The 14,412-nt window shown below is 47.7% G+C and overlaps 1 protein-coding gene across 1 annotated transcript in view; it reads right to left on the bottom strand.

The window, feature by feature from the left end:
• Positions 1-14,412, bottom strand: part of LOC135519807 (neurobeachin-like protein 2) — a 190,046-nt gene that overhangs the window by 44,383 nt on the left and 131,251 nt on the right. The window contains 4 exon segments of the mRNA XM_064945020.1: positions 1,479-1,634; positions 2,402-2,555; positions 6,030-6,132; positions 8,219-8,378. Coding sequence (XP_064801092.1) covers positions 1,479-1,634; positions 2,402-2,555; positions 6,030-6,132; positions 8,219-8,378 — 573 coding nt within the window.

Here is a 14,412-nt window from a genome sequence, read left to right as displayed (position 1 = left end):
TGGTGGTGGTGGTAGTGTGATGTGGTGGTGGTGGTAGTGTGATGTGGTGGTGGTAGTGTGATGTGGTGGTCGTGTGATGTGGTGGTCGTGTGATGTGGTGGTGGTGGTAGTGTGATGTGGTGGTCGTGTGATGTGGTGGTGGTGGTAGTGTGATGTGGTGGTGGTAGTAGTGTGATGTGGTGGTGGTGGTGGTAGTGTGATGTGGTGGTGGTGGTGGTAGTGTGATGTGGTGGTGGTAGTAGTGTGATGTGGTGGTGGTGGTAGTGTGATGTGGTGGTCGTGTGATGTGGTGGTGGTAGTAGTGTGATGTGGTGGTGGTGGTAGTGTGACGTGGTGGTAGTGTGATGTGGTGGTGGTGGTGGTAGTGTGATGTGGTGGTGGTGGTCGTGTGATGTGGTGGTCGTGTGATGTGGTGGTGGTGGTAATGTGATGTGGTGGTGGTGTGATGTGGTGGTGGTGGTAGTGTGATGTGGTGGTGGTGGTAGTGTGATGTGGTGGTAGTGTGATGTGGTGGTGGTGGTAGTGTGATGTGGTGGTAGTGTGATGTGGTGGTGGTGGTCGTGTGATATGGTGGTGGTGGTAGTGTGATGTGGTGGTGGTGTGATGTGGTGGTCGTGTGATGTGGTGGTGGTGGTAGTGTGATGTGGTGGTGGTGGTAGTGTGATGTGGTGGTGGTGGTAGTGTGATGTGGTGGTGGTAGTAGTGTGATGTGGTGGTGGTGGTAGTGTGATGTGGTGGTGGTGGTAGTGTGATGTGGTGGTGGTAGTGTGATGTGGTGGTGGTGGTAGTAGTGTGATGTGGTGGTAGTGTGATGTGGTGGTGGTGGTAGTGTGATGTGGTGGTGGTAGTGTGATGTGGTGGTGGTAGTAGTGTGATGTGGTGGTGGTAGTAGTGTGATGTGGTGGTGGTGGTAGTGTGATGTGGTGGTGGTGGTAGTGTGATGTGGTGGTGGTAGTGTGATGTGGTGGTGGTAGTAGTGTGATGTGGAGGTGGTGGTAGTGGTAGTGTGGTGGTGGTGGTGGTGCTAGTGTGGTGGTGGTAGTGTGATGTGGTGGTGGTGCTAGTGTGGTGGTGGTGGTGGTAGTGTGATGTGGTGGTGGTAGTGTGATATGGTGGTAGTGTGATGTGGTGGTGATGGTAGTGTGATGTGGTGGTGGTGTGATGTGGTGGTAGTGTGATGTGGTGGTGGTGGTCGTGTGATGTGGTGGTAGTATGATGTGGTGGTGATGGTAGTGTGGGTAGTGTGATGTGGTGGTGGTAGTGTGATGTGATGGTAGTGTGGTGGTGGTGGTAGTGTGATGTGGTGGTGGTAGTGTGATGTGATGGTAGTGTGGTGGTGGTGGTAGTGTGATGTGATGTGGTGGTAGTTGTAGTGTGATGGTGGTTGTGCTAGTGTGGTGGTGGTGGTGCTAGTGTGGTGGTGCTAGTGTGGTGGTGCTAGTGTGGTGGTGGTGGTGTGATGCAGCAGACTGACTCACCCTGAAGACTCTCTCCCTGACCTCATCTCCAAAGCTGGGTTTGAGCAGCAGACAGTAGAGCTGTTCTACTCCCCACTCCAACAGTACAGCCTGGACCTGCTCTCTGGGAGGGCTGCTCCTCAACAGACTGTAAACCACATCTAACGCACTCACCACCTGATGGAGAGAGAGAGAGAGAGAGAGAGAGAGGAGGGAGAGGGAGAGGTGGAGAGAGAAAGGAGGGAGGGGGGAGGGGTTGAGAGAGAGAAGAGAGGGGGAGAGGGAGGGGTTGAGAGAGAGAGAGAGAGAGAGAGAGAGAGAGAGAGAGAGAGAGAGGGGTGGAGAGAGAGAGGGTGAGAGGAGGGAGGGGGAGAGTAAGTGATTGGGATGAATATAGGGAGTGGAGAGAGAAAGGAGGGAGGGGGGAGAGGGAGGGGGAGAGGGAGGGGTTGAGAGAGAGAGAGAGAGAGAGAGGTTGAGAGAGAGAGAGAGAGAGAGAGAGAGAGGGGGTGGAGAGAGAGAGGGTGAGAGGAGGGAGGGGGAGAGTAAGTGATTGGGATGAATATAGGGAGTGGAGAGAGAAATAGGGGAAAGGGGAGAGGGTAAGAGAGGGGTAGGGTGGAGAGGGGTGGGGAGAGAGTGAGAGGGGGGAGAAAAGAGGACGGTGAGAGTAAGTGATGGGAGTAAAAAATAGAGGAGAGTTAGGAGGTTGAGAAGAGAGGACGTAGAGGTGGGAGGTTGAGAAGAGGGAACGTGGAGGTGGGAGGTTGAGAAGAGGGAACGTGGAGGTGGGAGGTTGAGTAGAGGGGAGATAGCAGAGGATAGAAAGCAAAGAGGGAGGGAGGGAGGGAAAGAGAGGGAGGAGACATGTGAGTGGAATTATAGGGTTGAAGAAAGGACAGGGTTAGATCCAGGAGTAAGCATGTCTCCGTTAGCGTGCGTACCTGCTGCTCTTCTCCTATAGCCAGTGTGTAGGCCAAGATGCTGTGGAGCTCTTCAGCAGTAGGACACTTGAGGAGGAAGTCTCTCAGCAGAGAGAACAGAGAGATCTGAACAGTCTGCTTTTCATCAGACAGAGGACTGCCATCTTTCTCCACACTGAGAGCACACAGAGATGAACTAATCAGATTATGGACATATGGAGGCATACAAACAACAGTGACGTCAACATGTACATACATCTATCATACATTTTTTTACCATCTACATGTGAGGCTATCATTTTTAAGAAGCATAGATAACTCACAATTCATCATTTGTTCCATCAAGTTTATGATTACCACAATAAAGGGTTGTTGAGGTACCTGGAGTGTAAAGGGATGTTGAGGTACCTGTAGTGTAAAGGGATGTGGGGGTACCTGTGTGGTGTAAAGGGATGTTGAGGTACCTGGAGTGTAAATGTTGAGGTACCTGGAGTGTAAATGTTGAGGTACCTGTGTAGTGTAAAGGGATGTTGCGGTACCTGTGTGGTGTAAAGGGATGTTGAGGTACCTGTAGTGTAAATGTTGAGGTACCTGTGTAGTGTAAAGGGATGTTGAGGTACCTGGAGTGTAAAGGGATGTTGCGGTACCTGTGTGGTGTAAAGGGATGTTGCGGTACCTGTGTAGTGTAAAGGGATGTTGAGGTACCTGTAGTGTAAATGTTGAGGTACCTGGAGTGTAAATGTTGAGGTACCTGTGTAGTGTAAAGGGATGTTGCGGTACCTGTGTGGTGTAAAGGGATGTTGAGGTACCTGTAGTGTAAATGTTGAGGTACCTGGAGTGTAAAGGGATGTTGAGGTACCTGGAGTGTAAAGGGATGTTGAGGTACCTGTAGTGTAAAGGGATGTTGAGGTACCTGGAGTGTAAAGGGTTGTTGAGGTACCTGGAGTGTAAAGGGATGTTGAGGTACCTGTGTAGTGTAAAGGGATGTTGAGGTACCTGGAGTGTAAAGGGATGTTGAGGTACCTGGAGTGTAAATGTTGAGGTACCTGGAGTGTAAAGGGATGTTGAGGTACCTGTAGTGTAAATGTTGAAGTACCTGTGTAGTGTAAAGGGATGTTGAGGTACCTGTAGTGTAAAGGGATGTTGCGGTACCTGTAGTGTAAATGTTGAGGTACCTGGAGTGTAAAGGGATGTTGAGGTACCTGTGTAGTGTAAAGGGATGTTGAGGTACCTGGAGTGTAAATGTTGAGGTACCTGGAGTGTAAAGGGATGTTGAGGTACCTGGAGTGTAAAGGGATGTTGAGGTACCTGGAGTGTAAAGGGTTGTTGAGGTACCTGTAGTGTAAAGGGATGTTGAGGTACCTGGAGTGTAAATGTTGAGGTACCTGGAGTGTAAAGGGATGTTGAGGTACCTGTAGTGTAAATGTTGAGATACCTGTAGTGTAAAGGGATGTTGAGGTACCTGTAGTGTAAAGGGATGTTGAGGTACCTGTAGTGTAAAGGGATGTTGAGGTACCTGTAGTGTAAAGGGATGTTGAGGTACCTGTAGTGTAAAGGGATGTTGAGGTACCTGTAGTGTAAATGTTGAGGTACCTGGAGTGTAAAGGGATGTTGAGGTACCTGTAGTGTAAAGGGATGTTGAGGTACCTGGAGTGTAAAGGGATGTTGAGGTACCTGGAGTGTAAAGGGATGTTGAGGTACCTGGAGTGTAAAGGGATGTTGAGGTACCTGTAGTGTAAAGGGATGTTGAGGTACCTGTAGTGTAAATGTTGAGGTACCTGGAGTGTAAAGGGATGTTGAGGTACCTGTAGTGTAAAGGGATGTTGAGGTACCTGGAGTGTAAAGGGATGTTGAGGTACCTGGAGTGTAAAGGGATGTTGAGGTACCTGTAGTGTAAATGTTGAGGTACCTGGAGTGTAAAGGGATGTTGAGGGACCTGTGTAGTGTAAAGGGATGTTGAGGTACCTGTAGTGTAAATGTTGAGGTACCTGTGTGGTGTAAAGGGATGTTGAGGTACCTGTGTAGTGTAAAGGGTTGTTGAGGTACCTGTCGTGTAAATGTTGAGGTACCTGTGTAGTGTAAAGGGATGTTGAGGTACCTGTGTAGTGTAAAGGGTTGTTGAGGTACCTGGAGTGTAAAGGGATGTTGAGGTACCTGTGTAGTGTAAAGGGATGTTGAGGTACCTGGAGTGTAAAGGGTTGTTGAGGTACCTGTAGTGTAAAGGGATGTTGAGGTACCTGGAGTGTAAAGGGTTGTTGAGGTACCTGGAGTGTAAAGGGTTGTTGAGGTACCTGTTGTGTAAATGTTGAGGTACCTGTGTAGTGTAAAGGGATGTTGAGGTACCTGTGTAGTGTAAAGGGTTGTTGAGGTACCTGGAGCATAAAGGGATGTTGAGGTACCTGTAGTGTAATGGGTTGTTGAGGTACCTGTAGTGTAATGGGTTGTTGAGATACCTGTAGTGTAAAGGGTTGTTGAGGTACCTGGAGTGTAAAGGGATGTTGAGGTACCTGGAGTGTAAAGGGTTGTTGAGGTACCTGGAGTGTAAAGGGATGTTGAGGTACCAGTAGTGTAAAGGGATGTTGAGGTACCTGTCGTGTAAATGTTGAGGTACCTGTGTAGTGTAATGGGATGTTGAGGTACCTGTAGTGTAAATGTTGAGGTACCTGTAGTGTAAAGGGATGTTGAGGTACCTGTAGTGTAAAGGGTTGTTGAGGTACCTGTAGTGTAAAGGGTTGTTGAGGTACCTGTAGTGTAAAGGGATGTTGAGGTACCTGTAGTGTAAAGGGTTGTTGAGGTACCTGTAGTGTAAAGGGATGTTGAGGTACCTGTAGTGTAAAGGGTTGTTGAGGTACGTGTAGTGTAAAGGGATGTTGAGGTACCTGTGTAGTGTAAAGGGATGTTGAGGTACCTGTGTAGTGTAAAGGGTTGTTGAAGTACCTGGAGCATAAAGGGATGTTGAGGTACCTGTAGTGTAATGGGTTGTTGAGGTACCTGTAGTGTAATGGGTTGTTGAGATACCTGTAGTGTAAAGGGATGTTGAGGTACCTGTGTAGTGTAAAGGGATGTTGAGGTACCTGTAGTGTAAAGGGATGTTGAGGTTGAGGTACCTGGAGTGTAAAGGGATGTTGAGGTACCTGGAGTGTAAAGGGATGTTGAGGTTGAGGTACCTGGAGTGTAAAGGGATGTTGAGGTACCTGGAGTGTAAAGGGATGTTGAGGTACCAGTAGTGTAAAGGGATGTTGAGGTACCTGTCGTGTAAATGTTGAGGTACCTGTGTAGTGTAATGGGATGTTGAGGTACCTGTAGTGTAAATGTTGAGGTACCTGTAGTGTAAAGGGATGTTGAGGTACCTGTAGTGTAAAGGGTTGTTGAGGTACCTGTAGTGTAAAGGGTTGTTGAGGTACCTGTAGTGTAAAGGGTTGTTGAGGTACCTGTAGTGTAAAGGGTTGTTGAGGTACCTGTAGTGTAAAGGGTTGTTGAGGTACCTGTAGTGTAAAGGGATGTTGAGGTACCTGTGTAGTGTAAAGGGATGTTGAGGTACCTGTAGTGTAAAGGGATGTTGAGGTACCTGTAGTGTAAAGGGATGTTGAGGTACCTGTCGTGTAAAGGGATGTTGAGGTACCTGGAGTGTAAAGGGATGTTGAGGTACCTGTAGTGTGTCCGTATGGTATCCAGGATGTACTGCACTCCATACTTCTTCCTCATGCGCTGCTTCCCATCCTTGATCACAGACGACAGGTACTGGACATGACCTTCACAGACAACACATCAATATGAGGTACTGGACATGGCCTTCACAGACAACACATCAATATGAGGTACTGGACATGGCCTTCACAGACAACACATCACTATGAGGTACTGGACATGACCTTCACAGACAACACATCAATATGAGGTACTGGACATGGCCTTCACAGACAACACATCACTATGAGGTACTGGACATGACCTTCACAGACAACACATCAATATGAGGTACTGAACATGGCCTTCACAGACAACACATCACTATGAGGTACTGGACATGACCTTCACAGACAACACATCAATATGAGGTACTGGACATGACCTTCACAGACAACACATCAATATGAGGTACTGGACATGGCCTTCACAGACAACACATCACTATGAGGTACTGGACATGACCTTCACAGAAAACACATCAATATGAGGTACTGAACATGGCCTTCACAGACAACACATCACTATGAGGTACTGGACATGACCTTCACAGACAACACATCAATATAAGGTTCTGGACATGGCCTTCACAGACAACACATCACTATGAGGTACTGAACATGGCCTTCACAGACAACACATCAATATGAGGTACTGGACATGACCTTCACAGACAACACATCAATATGAGGTACTGAACATGGCCTTCACAGACAACACATCACTATGAGGTACTGGACATGACCTTCACAGACAACACATTAATATGAGGTACTGGACATGGCCTTCACAGACAACACATCACTATGAGGTACTGAACATGGCCTTCACAGACAACACATCAATATGAGGTACTGGACATGACCTTCACAGACAACACATTAATATGAGGTACTGGACATGACCTTCACAGACAACACATCAATATGAGGTACTGGACATGGCCTTCACAGACAACACATTAATATGAGGTACTGGACATGACCTTCACAGACAACACATTAATATGAGGTACTGGACATGGCCTTCACAGACAACACATCAATATGAGGTACTGGACATGACCTTCGCAGACAACACATCACACACATTGGGTGTGTCCCGAATGGCACCCTATTCCGTATTTAAGGCACGACCAAAAGTAGTGGTGCACTATATAGGGAATAGGGTGTTATTTAGGACACAATTCCTTCACTACTATGTTATTGACAATGCAGTCTGAAAATGTACCACTGGAAAACAGCATTGATTTATATGATGTCGCGAGTACAGACTTACATCCTGGAGGGCATTGATTCATACAGTATTAGTGGGTTATAGTTATGATAATATATTCCCTCTGTACCAAAGGGTTATGTCTCAGTCTGTCTCCAGAAGTCCCTGGGCTACATGCATATGAAAGGGGCAGAGTTAGCTTTGACAGAGCTTCTACATGCATATGAAAGGGGCAGAGTTAGCTTTGACAGAACTTCTACATGCATATGAAAGGGGCATTGTTAGCTTTGACAGAGCCGACCAAAGTCTGTTGATACTGGGATAGTCTTGCACACTGTAGGGACGACACGCTAGACATAACCCTCCCAGATCTGTTTGTGCTTTAGCCAACAACTGCTCTGATGTTCAAAGGCCTACAGAACTGGCAACCAGGCTATAATGCCTGACTGCTCTTACCCAAACACACAGCGAAGTGGCTGTTGCTCCAGATGTGGAAGTCGACTGGCTACCAGGCTATAATGCCCGACTGCTCTTACCCAAACACACAGCGAAGTGGCTGCTGCTCCAGATGTGGAAGTCGACTGGCTACCAGGCTATAATGCCTGACTGCTCTTACCCAAACACACAGCGAAGTGGCTGTTGCTCCAGATGTGGAAGTCGACTGGCTACCAGGCTATAATGCCTGACTGCTCTTACCCAAACACACAGCGAAGTGGCTGCTGCTCCAGATGTGGAAGTCGACTGGCTACCAGGCTATAATGCCTGACTGCTCTTACCCAAACACACAGCGAAGTGGCTGTTGCTCCAGATGTGGAAGTCGACTGGCTACCAGGCTATAATGCCCGACTGCTCTTACCCAAACACACAGCGAAGTGGCTGCTGCTCCAGATGTGGAAGTCGACTGGCTACCAGGCTATAATGCCTGACTGCTCTTACCCAAACACACAGCGAAGTGGCTGCTGCTCCAGATGCGGAAGTCAAATAGCAGGTGTTGGTAGAGCTGCAGGAGCAACGGACTGTTCTCCTCACTGGATACCTGCTCCAACAGGAACTGACATGCCATCAGAACAGACATATCCATCATACTACCTGGGACCTAGGAGAAGGAGATGGGAGAGGGAGAGCGAGATGGGGTAGCGTAGAGAGACGGGGGAGGGAGAGAGAGAGAGAAGGGGGAGGGAGAGAGAGAGATGGGGGAGAGGGAGAGACAGGAGAGGGAGAGAGAGAGAGAGAAGGGGGAGGGAGAGAGAGAGACGTGGGAGGGAGAGAGAGATGAGATTGTCTACTTTCACAGAAATGTGCTTCTCATAACATGCTCCATGTAACACGACAAGAGTAGAAGATTAAAAAGGGAGACGATGTACAAGTGTTTGTTCTGTTTATCTGTCCTACTGTAGGGAGAATCAGAGGAACCAAGGTGTGTTTGTTTACCTGTCCTACTGTAGGGAGAATCAGAGGAACCAAGGTGTGTTTGTTTACCTGTCCTACTGTAGGGAGAATCAGAGGAACCAAGGTGTGTTTGTTTACCTGTCCTACTGTAGGGAGAATCAGAGGAACCAAGGTGTGTCTGTACTGTTTATCTGTCCTACTGTAGAGAGAATCAGAGGAACCAAGGTGTGTCTGTACTGTTTATCTGTCCTACTGTAGGGAGAATCAGAGGAACCAAGGTGTGTCTGTACTGTTTATCTGTCCTACTGTAGGGAGAATCAGAGGAACCAAGGTGTGTCTGTTCTGTTTATCTGTCCTACTGTAGGGAGAATAAGAGGAACCAAGGTGTGTCTGTACTGTTTATCTGTCCTACTGTAGAGAGAATCAGAGGAACCAAGGTGTGTCTGTTTACCTGTCCTACTGTAGGGAGAATCAGAGGAACCAAGGTGTGTCTGTACTGTTTATCTGTCCTACTGTAGGGAGAATCAGAGGAACCAAGGTGTGTTTGTTCTGTTTATCTGTCCTACTGTAGGGAGAATCAGAGGAACCAAGGTGTGTCTGTACTGTTTATCTGTCCTACTGTAGGGAGAATCAGAGGAACCAAGGTGTGTCTGTACTGTTTATCTGTCCTACTGTAGGGAGAATCAGAGGAACCAAGGTGTGGTTGTTCTGTTTATCTGTCCTACTGTAGGGAGAATCAGAGGAACCAAGGTGTGTCTGTTTACCTGTCCTACTGTAGGGAGAATCAGAGGAACCAAGGTGTGTCTGTACTGTTTATCTGTCCTACTGTAGGGAGAATCAGAGGAACCAAGGTGTGTCTGTACTGTTTATCTGTCCTACTGTAGGGAGAATCAGAGGAACCAAGGTGTGTCTGTACTGTTTATCTGTCCTACTGTAGAGAGAATCAGAGGAACCAAGGTGTGTCTGTACTGTTTATCTGTCCTACTGTAGGGAGAATCAGAGGAACCAAGGTGTGTCTGTACTGTTTATCTGTCCTACTGTAGGGAGAATCAGAGGAACCAAGGTGTGTCTGTTCTTTTTATCTGTCCTACTGTAGGGAGAATCAGAGGAACCAAGGTGTGTTTGTTCTGTTTATCTGTCCTACTGTAGGGAGAATCAGAGGAACCAAGGTGTGTTTGTTCTGTTTATCTGTCCTACTGTAGGGAGAATCAGAGGAACCAAGGTGTGTCTGTACTGTTTATCTGTCCTATTGTTGTTTATCTGTCCTATTGTAGGGAGAATCAGAGGAACCAAGGTGTGGTTGTTCTGTTTTTCTGTCCTACTGTAGGGAGAATCAGAGGAACCAAGGTGTGTTTGTTCTGTTTATCTGTCCTACTGTAGGGAGAATCAGAGGAACCAAGGTGTGTTTGTTCTGTTTATCTGTCCTACTGTAAGGAGAATCAGAGGAACCAAGGTGTGTCTGTACTGTTTATCTGTCCTACTGTAGGGAGAATCAGAGGAACCAAGGTGTGGTTGTTCTGTTTATCTGTCCTACTGTAGGGAGAATCAGAGGAACCAAGGTGTGTCTGTACTGTTTATCTGTCCTACTGTAGGGAGAATCAGAGGAACCAAGGTGTGTTTGTTTACCTGTCCTACTGTAGGGAGAATCAGAGGAACCAAGGTGTGTTTGTTTACCTGTCCTACTGTAGGGAGAATCAGAGGAACCAAGGTGTGTTTGTTTACCTGTCCTACTGTAGGGAGAATCAGAGGAACCAAGGTGTGTCTGTACTGTTTATCTGTCCTACTGTAGGGAGAATCAGAGGAACCAAGGTGTGTTTGTTCTGTTTATCTGTCCTACTGTAGGGAGAATCAGAGGAACCAAGGTGTGTCTGTACTGTTTATCTGTCCTATTGTTGTTTATCTGTCCTATTGTAGGGAGAATCAGAGGAACCAAGGTGTGGTTGTTCTGTTTTTCTGTCCTACTGTAGGGAGAATCAGAGGAACCAAGGTGTGTTTGTTCTGTTTATCTGTCCTACTGTAGGGAGAATCAGAGGAACCAAGGTGTGTCTGTACTGTTTATCTGTCCTACTGTAGGGAGAATCAGAGGAACCAAGGTGTGTCTGTACTGTTTATCTGTCCTACTGTAGAGAGAATCAGAGGAACCAAGGTGTGTCTGTACTGTTTATCTGTCCTACTGTAGGGAGAATCAGAGGAACCAAGGTGTGTCTGTACTGTTTATCTGTCCTACTGTAGGGAGAATCAGAGGAACCAAGGTGTGTCTGTTCTTTTTATCTGTCCTACTGTAGGGAGAATCAGAGGAACCAAGGTGTGTTTGTTTACCTGTCCTACTGTAGGGAGAATCAGAGGAACCAATGTGTGTTTGTTTACCTGTCCTACTGTAGGGAGAATCAGAGGAACCAAGGTGTGTCTGTTTACCTGTCCTACTGTAGGGAGAATCAGAGGAACCAAGGTGTGTTTGTTCTGCTTACCTGTCCTACTGTAGGGAGAATCAGAGGAACCAAGGTGTGTTTGTTTATCTGTCCTACTGTAGGGAGAATCAGAGGAACCAATGTGTGTTTGTTTACCTGTCCTACTGTAGGGAGAATCAGAGGAACCAAGGTCAAATGACTAAGTCGGGTAAAACTGTCTGTCGTTGAGGAAGTCACTCTCAACGTGACATGGTGTGTGTCAGTGTGGTACTATGACTGGGAGTCACTGTGTGTGTATGAGGGGTGTGCGTGTGAGGGGTGTGAGTGTGTGTGTGTGTGTTGTGTTTGTATGCGTGTCTGCGAGTGCGTCTGTGTGTGTGTGTGTGTGTGTGTGTGTGTGTGTGTGTGTGTGTGTGTGTGTGTGTGTGTGTAGGGGTAATTGTGTGGGATCGTTAGAGCAGGGTTTCCTGCTCAGCCCAGCAGTCATATATACCCTCATATCCTTTCACACCACCAGCCCCCCTTCCTCTACGCTCCTAGAAACCTCCTCTGGAATGTACTGTAGGATGATGATGGCTCTGGTCATTAGCTACTACAGTACTGTAGGATGATGATGGCTCTGGTCTGGTCATTAGCTACTACAGTACTGTAGGATGATGATGGCTCTGGTCTGGTCATTAGCTACTACAGTACTGTAGGATGATGATGGCTCTGGTCTGGTCATTAGCTACTACAGTACTGTAGGATGATGATGGCTCTGGTCTGGTCATTAGCCACTGTAGGATGATGATGCTCTGGTCTGGTCATTAGCTACTACAGTACTGTAGGATGATGATGCTCTGGTCTGGTCATTAGCTACTACAGTACTGTAGGATGATGATGGCTCTGGCTCTGGTCTGGTCATTAGCTACTACAGTACTGTAGGATGATGATGGCTCTGGTCTGGTCATTAGCTACTACAGTACTGTAGGATGATGATGGCTCTGGTCTGGTCATTAGCCACTGTAGGATGATGATGCTCTGGTCTGGTCATTAGCTACTACAGTACTGTAGGATGATGATGCTCTGGTCTGGTCATTAGCTACTACAGTACCGTAGGATGATGATGCTCTGGTCTGGTCATTAACTACTACAGTACTGTAGGATGATGATGGCTCTGGTCTGGTCATTAGCTACTACAGTACCGTAGGATGATGATGGCTCTGGTCTGGTCATTAGCTACTGTAGGATGATGATGGCTCTGGTCTGGTCATTAGCTACTACAATATCGTAGGATGATGGCTCTGGTCTGGTCATTAGTAACTACAGTACTGTAGGATGATGATGGCTCTGGTCTGGTCATAAGCTACTGTAGGATGATGATGGCTCTGGTCTGGTCATTAGCTACTACAGTACCGTAGGATGATGATGGCTCTGGTCTGGTCATTAGCTACTACAGTACCGTAGGATGATGATGCTCTGGTCTGGTCATTAGCTACTGTAGGATGATGATGGCTCTGGTCTGGTCATTAGCTACTACAATATCGTAGGATGATGGCTCTGGTCTGGTCATTAGTAACTACAGTACTGTAGGATGATGATGGCTCTGGTCTGGTCATTAACTACGACAGTACTGTAGGATGATGATGGCTCTGGTCTGGTCATTAGCCACTACAGCACTGTAGGAGGATGATGGCTCTGGTCTTGTCATTAGCTACTACAGTACTGTAGGATGATGATGGCTCTGGTCTGGTCATTAGCTACTATGGATACACATCTACATACAATAACATGACCCAGGTTTTAGCTGCTATCTAAGTCATTCCCATTGTTTACTGACAGTATCCTAGTGAACATGGCTCCTATAATGGGCCAGTATCCTAGTGAACATGGCTCCTATAATGGGCCAGTACCTTAGTGAGCATGGCTCCTATAATGGGCCAGTACCTTAGTGAGCATGGCTCCTATAATGGGACAGTACCTTAGTGAGCATGGCTCCTATAATGGGACAGTACCCTAGTGAGCATGGCTCCTATAATGGGCCAGTACCTTAGTGAGCATGGCTCCTATAATGGGCCAGTACCTTAGTGAGCATGGCTCCTATAATGGGCCAGTACCCTAGTGAGCATGGCTCCTATAATGGGCCAGTACCTTAGTGAGCATGGCTCCCATAACGGGCCAGTACCCTAGTGAGCATGGCTCCTATAACGGGCCAGTACCCTAGTGAGCATGGCTCCTATAATGGGACAGTACCCTAGTGAGCATGGCTCCTATAATGGGCCAGTACCTTAGTGAGCATGGCTCCTATAATGGGCCAGTACCCTAGTGAGCATGGCTCCTATAATGGGCCAGTACCTTAGTGAGCATGGCTCCCATAACGGGCCAGTACCCTAGTGAGCATGGCTCCTATAATGGGCCAGTACCTTAGTGAGCATGGCTCCTATAATGGGCCAGTACCCTAGTGAGCATGGCTCCCATAACGGGCCAGTACCCTAGTGAGCATGGCTCCTATAATGGGCCAGTACCTTAGTGAGCATGGCTCCTATAATGGCCCTACACCCAAACAAGGGCACTGCGTTCATCCACCTCTGGCCTGCTCGCCTCCCTACCACTGAGGAAGTACAGTTCCCGCTCAGCCCAGTCAAAACTGTTCGCTGCTGCTCTGGCCCCCCAATGGTGGAACAAACTCCCTCACGACGCCAGGACAGCGGAGTCAATCACCACCTTCCGGAGACACCTGAAACCCCACCTCTTCAAGGAATACCTAGGATAGGATAAAGTAATCCTTCTCACCCCCCCCCCCTTAAATGATTTAGATGCACTATTGTAAAGTGGCTGTTCCACTGGATGTCAGAAGGTGAATTCACCAATTTGTAAGTCGCTCTGGATAAGAGCGTCTGCTAAATGACTTAAATGTAAATGTAATGGGCCAGTACCCTAGTGAGCATGGCTCCCATAACGGGCCAGTACCCTAGTGAGCATGGCTCCTATAATGGGCCAGTACCTTAGTGAGCATGGCTCCTATAACGGGCCAGTACCTTAGTGAGCATGGCTCCCATAACGGGCCAGTACCCTAGTGAGCATGGCTCCTATAATGGGCCAGTACCTTAGTGAGCATGGCTCCTATAATGGGCCAGTACCTTAGTGAGCATGGCTCCTATAACAGGCCAGTACCTTAGTGAGCATGGCTCCCATAACGGGCCAGTACCTTAGTGAGCATGGCTCCTATAATGGGCCAGTACCTTAGTGAGCATGGCTCCTATAACGGGCCAGTACCTTAGTGAGCATGGCTCCCATAACGGGCCAGTACCCTAGTGAACATGGCTCCTATAATGGGCCAGTACCCTAGTGAAC

This window comes from Oncorhynchus masou, chromosome 29, assembly GCF_036934945.1.
Source record: "Oncorhynchus masou masou isolate Uvic2021 chromosome 29, UVic_Omas_1.1, whole genome shotgun sequence".
NCBI classification, from domain to species: Eukaryota; Metazoa; Chordata; class Actinopteri; order Salmoniformes; family Salmonidae; genus Oncorhynchus; species Oncorhynchus masou.
The sequence above is the reverse complement of the archived record's forward strand: the minus strand, read 5'-3'. Positions and strand labels throughout refer to the sequence as shown.